At 35.5% G+C, this 7,747-nt stretch overlaps 1 protein-coding gene across 1 annotated transcript; it reads right to left on the bottom strand.

Moving 5' to 3' along the window:
• Positions 1-3,807: 3,807 nt before the first annotated feature.
• LOC147519330 (protein FAR1-RELATED SEQUENCE 8-like) lies at positions 3,808-6,198 on the bottom strand. The gene is made up of 6 exons (XM_086594113.1): positions 5,988-6,198; positions 5,426-5,645; positions 5,098-5,152; positions 4,870-5,040; positions 4,364-4,684; positions 3,808-3,909 (listed from the first exon to the last, which is right to left on the bottom strand). The coding sequence occupies exons 1-6, from the start codon at positions 6,196-6,198 to the stop codon at positions 3,808-3,810; spliced, it is 1,080 nt and encodes a 359-aa protein (XP_086450239.1).
• Positions 6,199-7,747: the final 1,549 nt, after the last annotated feature.

Genomic DNA, 7,747 nt, shown 5'->3' with positions numbered 1-7,747 from the left:
ACTTGTCTAATTATTAGTAGGACAACTTAGTTATTTTTGTTTTTAAGTTTGATTTTTCCTCATTAGGTAATGGTCACTATTGTTTTTATATATTATTTTGAGTTGGAATTAGAAAATATTAGTTATTATTCTGTGATTCTCTAATTACGTTAATTTATTCTATCACAATGCACTAGTATCAATTTCTCTAGCCTTGATTGTCATTAATATTTTGAATTTCCTTATTATGAATCTCAAGTTTTTATTTTTCTTAATACACTTGTGCTAGTATCAATCTTTACAAATTTATTTTGCTTTATGTTAAAATGTATGAATATCTAAATGGAGAAAAGCATTATGGATATATGTCTGGTCGACTATACCCATAAATGAGAAAAACATTGTGTATCATATCTAACATTGGAAGCCAGAAGCTCACTTAGACAGTCTATATTACATAATTGTCAATTTAATGAGATAGTATTCCCTTCGTTAGGGGGAGAAAAGCAATGGTTGTTCTAAGGAACGACGTGAAGCAACTTGGATCATGTCCTCTGTCTCATTAAGGATCCAAACAATGAATATGACTATATGAGATAAGGAGAATGATACACTTGCAAGCGGTTGCAAAGAAAATGCCTAAGCATTTAATGATATGGTAAAAGTAACCATGAATGTGCCAGCCAGAATTGATGTTCCATTTGGACGGGGTCCAAACATGGTGGCAAATGAATCTACTATATGCTAAAAGCGTGGTAGACCTATAGGATCCAAAGAGAGTGCTCTTAGGAGAGGAGAAGTGAGGAACCATCTTGTCCAAATAATAGCTAGGTAATGGTTGGAGTTCCATAAACAAATAATGAAAATGTGCAAATATCCAAATTCACTGAAATGCCTATATATGGTTGCCCATGGAGAGGCACAGGTACCTGAAAATGAAGAGATCGATCTCAATATTCCATGCATGTTTAGGTGAATTGTGGGATAGGAAAGCATTTGTCATGGATGACATATTTAGCTATGGTATAGCTATTGGAACATCAAAGGACAATGATGAAAATAAATGAACCACGTGTACGTTTTGCCGACAAAGGAAAGATTGGCCAATTTGGAATTTGCTATTAAAGCATAATTAAACTTTTTGAAAAACGTGGTGTGGACATATAGTAAAATCCGAGGTTGGATTCAATATAGTAGCAGCAAGTTTGGTTGGTATAAACTTGATTGGGACTCCTAAGGAATTAGAGAAAATTGCGGACTATAGATTTTTGAAATGAAATTGACAAAGCACATGGTTGTGCGAAACTTGGATTTGGATAAGAATCCATTTTCGACTAAATGAAGAACATGAGGAAGTTCTTGGTCTTGAAACTACTCTACTTGAGTGATATTGAAGCATTTATGTATATAACACAATACGTGCACAAGATCATACATTGCATTTTCTATTAGTTTCTTATCAAGATATAATTGTGCATATACACTTAGACACTGGAATGATGTCAAACACATATTGAGATATTTTTATAGAATAAGTTGTATGAAACTATTTTATTCTTATGGTTCCACTAATGACTATGATCTAGTTGGCTATGCAGTCTTTGGTTATCTATCTGACCCTCAGAAGGGGTCACTCCCAAACAGGTATGTATTTCTTAGTGGTAATGCTGCCATTTGTTGGCATTGCACTAAGCAAACTTTAGTGGCAAGCTAAGGTTATTAATTGGGCATATTCGTAGTTCTTGTCAATTACCTTTTATAACAGGTGTTCCCAGCATTATTTATGAGGATAATGCAGCTTGTATAGCCCAGATTCAAGAAGGATTTATAAAAGGAGACAGGACAAAACACATTACGCCAAAATTCTTTTACACTCATCAGCTTCAGAAAAAGAAGCAGATTAAGGTCGAGCAAGTAATAGAAGCAGATTAAGACTTGTCTTTATCAGGGGGAGTAATAGAACATGGGGAGCATCCTGAAGAATGTGTCTCAGGACATATGCACTGTACTATTTTCCCTTATCTAGGTTTTATCCCACTGGCTTTTCCTAGTAAAAATTTTAATGAGGCAGTATAAAGCAAGTCACAATGATTCTAAGTAATGTTGTACTCTTTTTCCCTTCATTTTGGTTTTTCCCACTAGGTTTTCCTTAGCAAGGTTTTAATGAGGCAAATGTCATTGGATAGTTATAGAGCATCCAGAAGAATGCTACAAAAGATGCATCTACCATAATTTCCACAAGAATGGTGGACATTCAAGGGGGAGTGTTATGAAATCTATGGGCTTATATGGATGCCCACCATTGATATGTGTTATCTTGATAATCATCTATCTTGGTATTTATCCTGATAATCTTCTATCTTGGTGTTTATCCTGATCATCCTCTATCTTATTGTTTATCTTGTTAATCCCTTATCTTAGAAAGGAGGTTACCTAGTTGTATATAAAGGTAACCTCCTCCAGTCCTCCCATTCAGATTTACCTCAAGGAATAAGAATTCTCTCTATCTCATTCTTTTATTGATTCAATCTAAATGTTAAGTTAGTGTGGTACGGTGTTCTCTTCAAATTGGTTTAATTCTAACAACAGAAACTTTTCTTCTCGCGCTGATCTAAATTCCAAACCCGACCCAAAATAAAATAGAAAACAGGAGGGTTTCCATCGATTTCCTCACTGGGTAAGTCGTCCGGCTTCTCTTCCCCCTCATTTTCTTCTTGTTCATCTTCTCTTCCTCCCTTTCCAATAAACTGTTTAGGGTTTTGATTTTTGATCAATGTTGATTTCAGATTTACTAAAGTAAAAATTGATCTATGTTCTTAAGAAGAGTCTACTATGGCTTTGGTGTAAGGTGTCTATGATTTATTTGATAAAATTCCAGAAAGAATGTTTGATTGAGTGTTAAAAAGCTTTGCTTTGTGGTGTGTACTTAGTTTTAAGTGTACTCTTGAACTGTTGTGCATTTGCCTTTTTCAGCAACTTAATTTGCTAACCATTTTATCTTGTATACCTAAACTTTGTTTTTCCTTTTTTTCTTATATGCTCCTTTGTTGGATACTTGGATGTAGAGAGAATCAAGAAGATATTAGTGGAATCTAGGTATCTTACAAAACAAAGTCAATGTTATTCTTTTTATGGTTTTAGTTAATTCCATGCATTGGCAGACCCAATGCTTTACAAGTATAAGTTAAGAAAATGAACTTTCTATGTTGTTAACAGTCTGATGTAATTTTAGTGTTGGTGGTTTAATGCTTGTCTTGATGTAATGACATTAACTACTTATTAATAAGGATAAGAAATGGTCTTGCTTTTGTTTGAAGTCACATGTACGTAGATATTAAGAGTCCTTCTAGGGTAACGCAACGTGTTACGCTGATAGTGTAACACAACAAATTAGGATAAGCCACATGGATTAGTACAACCAGTTGACAAACTCAGTCGGTATTATATGGAAACAAAGTTAAAATAATATTTTTCAACAAAAGGGGCGGGAAATAAAAGACGGAAATGTGAAACACTACGACTGCCCCACAAATATTGAGCATTTCAAATGCCGCCAAAACCTCGTATACTTCCAGAAATCTCAATAAACAATAGCGGTGAGAACTGAGAGACTTGCAAGTTTTACGTTGTGTATGATCATCCAAAACATTGCAAAACAAATTTTCTTCTCAATAAATTGAATGACGTTCATACAAAATGCTCCGAAAATAAATATCTCAAAAATTGTTTAGAATAGTCCTAGTTGATTTAGGATACCACCAACAATTACATGTGGCAAAAATTCCTCAAGATGCATATTTTCAGTTCGGTTTCAATAATTGCCACCCTCTAACACCATCTTACTGCCTTTGAAAGCAAAATTGATGCTGGCCAACGTTTTTCAGATCCTAAATGCCCAATATCAATCCGTTGAGAAGATGTCAAGTGCCCCTACATTCGTATATCACAACACAAAAAACTATTAAACAAACAGCTAAAACATGAATATATTGAGTACATAATTAATTGAGTTTGTTGCTCAACCATTAGTAAGGCCTGAAATTCTCCCATCTGTGGGTGGTTAGAGTTGTTTGTCTTTGAATCTAGCATCATCTGCGCACCAACAAACAATTGCCTAAAAAAACCAAAATAATATTCTAGTGTTCTATACATACAACTTACAATTTACAAACCTCAATCCTCTCTTGAGTGCTGACTAGATTACCAGCATGTGCATGGTGCACATGGAGATGAAGATGGCGGTATGGGCTTCGACCCGTTCTTACTATTTTTCACTTGCCTTTGATCTTGTTTATGTAATAAAACATGAAAATGGGTGATGGAATAACATAAAATCTATAAAAGTAGTCATGCAATCAAGAAGAAGCGCATCATGCATGCATACCTTTTGTCGCTTGGGTTTACGAATTTTTTCAGACAAGTTGGGCAGTCTCTTTTCCTTTGGCCTACCAATGCGCTTCGACCTGACTGGATCTTGCACTTTAACACCATTGTCTGTTGCACCTGGTGGTGTTGATGTTGGAGTATTACTCAATTCACAACTTTCTACCTGTTTAACTTTGTTCATTGCTTCTGCCAGTGCCTCTAATGCAACTTTATAATGTTCTTTTGATACCACCGCTTCTTCGAAAAACTTAATAGCATACTTATAAATATTGTCATGCATGCCATTGCACCGGATTATCACTTTCAACATCATTGGAGTCTGGGTTTAGAACATACATTCGCTTAAAATCTTTCCTCCATCGTGATATAATGTATTGAGGTGGTATCTCATCAATACCATTATTAATTGTTAAGTACGCTTAAAGCATGTCGACACAAAATTCCCTTGAAGTTAAACAAATTGCAGATGCATTGAACTTCGATTTCCTTTCCGTTATACAATACCTTATACTCCTTAAGCCATCTTTCTCCCTTTTCACTCACCATGCGTACCTTCACAATGTATGTGACAATTTGCCCATCGACACGTACTTGTGTGGTGTTGAAACAAGAATCCATCTCTTCAATTTCATTTTGAAATTTCTTAAATATTTTTTCAGTGTATATCTTGGACAACTGCAATTCAAAAGGATATCTTGTTTTTAACACATGAATTCTATGTCGTGACCAAACCTCTGCCTTTGCCTCTTTATCGTACCTTCCCACAAATTCTCTTAGGGAAGTCTTTCTGTTCACATACTTATCGAAGAAAGCATTCATGCTCTCACTGCGTTGTGTAGTGGACATCCCCAAAAAAAGTTCCTTTCAGGAAAACCGGAACCCAACTTTCTCGATCTTCATAAAGAGATAGAAGCCACTCGTGTTTCTCAAGTCCATAACTTTTAATCATATCCTGCCAAGTAGCTTTAAATTCTTGCACCCTCAAAGACTGATAAACTGCCTTGTATAATTTATGTTTCACTTCTTCATAATCAGATATTCTTTTTAATTTTTCTGGTACCTTTGCATGATGTGCCATAAGCAGAAATGGTGGCGAGCATTGGGAAAGACATTAGCAATTGCACTTTTCATGGCCTTACACTGGTCTGTTATAATAGTAGCAAAGGGTTTCCCAGACATACAAGAAAGCCAGGCTTTGAATAACCACTCAAAATACTCAATTGTCTCATCTGCCAACAAACCACAACCAAGTAATATAGATTGCCATTGATGATTCACACCTACAAAAGGCACAAAAGATAAATCATATTTGTTTGTCAAATAAGTGGTGTCGAAAGCAACTACATCATTGAAGTATTCATATGCTGCCCTTGACCTCCCATCAGCCCAAAAGACATTCCTTAGTCACCCATCATTACTAAGATCCATCAGATGAAAGAATTTTGAACTTTTAAGTTGCATATCAGAAAAATATCTATAAATGGCTTGCGCATTTCCATCTTTTAGTTTTAGGTGTTTGTAATAGTCAACATAGTTATAAACTTCATTTTCTCCAAAGCTCAGATTTTCATAACCTCCTGCATCAACAACTAGCCTTTGATACGCCATATATGTTGGTATACCTGAATCACAATCTAACTCTAATTTCTTTTTGGTTCCTGGTTCCAATTTCTTATGTGATCTAGAAAATCTTGCTCTGGACGGACTGTTTAAATGGTTATGGACAAAGTTAACTTCATTTACTTTCCACCTTTGAGATTCCATTAGTTTAATCCTCATCATAGCTCCACAACCAGTTTGTGTATCAGGCCTCAAACGATTGGATTCCCTCATTCTCTTATAACCTTCACTGCTACAAGATAATATCACATGGTAATTCTCTTTTGAGTTTTCTCTATCGGGCTTGTTTCTCCCTACGAATTCCTTACTCTAATTCCAAAGCCCACTTTCTTAGCATATTGATTAAAGAATTCATAAGCATCTTCATAAAAATTAAATTCCATACCTACAAATGGCTGCAACGCTTTTTCAACTCGATTTGTACCATTTTGAGCATTAACCTCGACATACTTGTCATTGAGATCTTCCATCTGATAAAATAGGTAAAAATATGTTCAAAGCATGAAATGCCAAAGCTTTTTCGAAAGAAAAAATAATATGAAAATACTATAGAACTATATGTGTGAAGCAATCTGACTGACAATCATATAACCTATAGTGAAGACCGCCGGAAAAACACTAGAGGTAGATGGAAAAGATTGCAGCCAAAGTAGAAGAAGGACAAACAGAGGATAAACGCGCCAAAAAATGAGAAGACGAACAAGGAGAGAGCTTTTTTTATTTCTTTCCTTAGAGATGAGACTATCCGACTTCTTTCCATCTAGCCAGTTGCCTTTTACCTAGATCCATGTGGCAGTCATATATTGGCTTGTGTTATAAAGTCGTCTAACACAATGTGTTACTCTATAATTTCCCATTAAATTATAATTTAAGATAGAGAACATGGTTTTAAAGGGGCACAAAGCCTACTCAGGATCCCAAATTCCCAACTCCATTGCATCATATATAGAGAACTTAATTGAGAACAGGTAGGGAACAAATGTAACTCGGTTTTCACCACAGGCTTTCAGAATAGAGGAATGGACATGAATATGTAGCACTCCAGATTTTCTAACATTAGAAACTACCAAAATAAAACATGACATTTGACATATACAGTGAGTTAGGTACTTAGGTCTAGTGATTCCCAAAGGCAGCAAAGAAGATGTAGTTCTTCATGCAGTAAAAGCCTGATTACAAGAGATATATACAACTCCCATGAATTAATAACCCTAAACAAGATGAATATGACTGCATTTGTGCATCTAGATAGGCAATGGAGCATTTAGCCATGCTAGATATACAACTACTACCCTCTAAAATACTATTGTGGAACTTTCAAGTTTAAATGGCAATGCAAAAGCCATCTTTTCAGCATAATAGATCTTTCCACAAGCAAGTACAACAGGGCAGAACCCTCTGTCGCAGCTCAGAAGAGTTTTGTCAATGTAACATCTCACCAGTTGTAGTTGTTCACATTTTCTTCGTTTATTCTTCTCCCCTCAACTTCTTGACAATAGCTATGGTTTCTGCCCCTCCAGATTTTCAATCGATGCGGAGAGGTAGGTTTCCCTGATTCCCTTAATCAAACCACCAGTAGTCTATAGTGCAAATAGATTGGATCAGAATGGGAAGAGTTTATCCAACCCAGGGGATTGGACATGACTATTAATGATGGTCCTATAATGATAGATACCTAATTGATACACACACTCTAACTACTAGCTCTAACTACTGGCTCTAACTTGTCTAAAGTAAAAGTGTTTTGTAGTTATCAACAAAT

The sequence above is a fragment of the Coptis chinensis genome, chromosome 2 (assembly GCF_015680905.1).
Source record: "Coptis chinensis isolate HL-2020 chromosome 2, ASM1568090v1, whole genome shotgun sequence".
In the NCBI taxonomy this organism is placed as follows: domain Eukaryota; kingdom Viridiplantae; phylum Streptophyta; class Magnoliopsida; order Ranunculales; family Ranunculaceae; genus Coptis; species Coptis chinensis.
The sequence above is the reverse complement of the archived record's forward strand: the minus strand, read 5'-3'. Positions and strand labels throughout refer to the sequence as shown.

What these genes read in the sequence shown, in the direction of transcription:
- LOC147519330 (XM_086594113.1), bottom strand. Translation starts at nt 6,198, where the DNA reads ATGAGGGAATCCAATCGTTTGAGGCCTGATACACAAACTGGTTGTGGA. An exon ending in ATAAAGAGGCAAAGGCAGAG is followed by an intron (nt 5,041 to 5,097) that starts GTTTGGTCACGA and finishes TTTGAATTGCAG; the next exon opens with TTGTCCAAGATATACACTGA. An exon ending in GATGGCTTAAGGAGTATAAG is followed by an intron (nt 4,685 to 4,869) that starts GTATTGTATAAC and finishes TTCTAAACCCAG; the next exon opens with ACTCCAATGATGTTGAAAGT.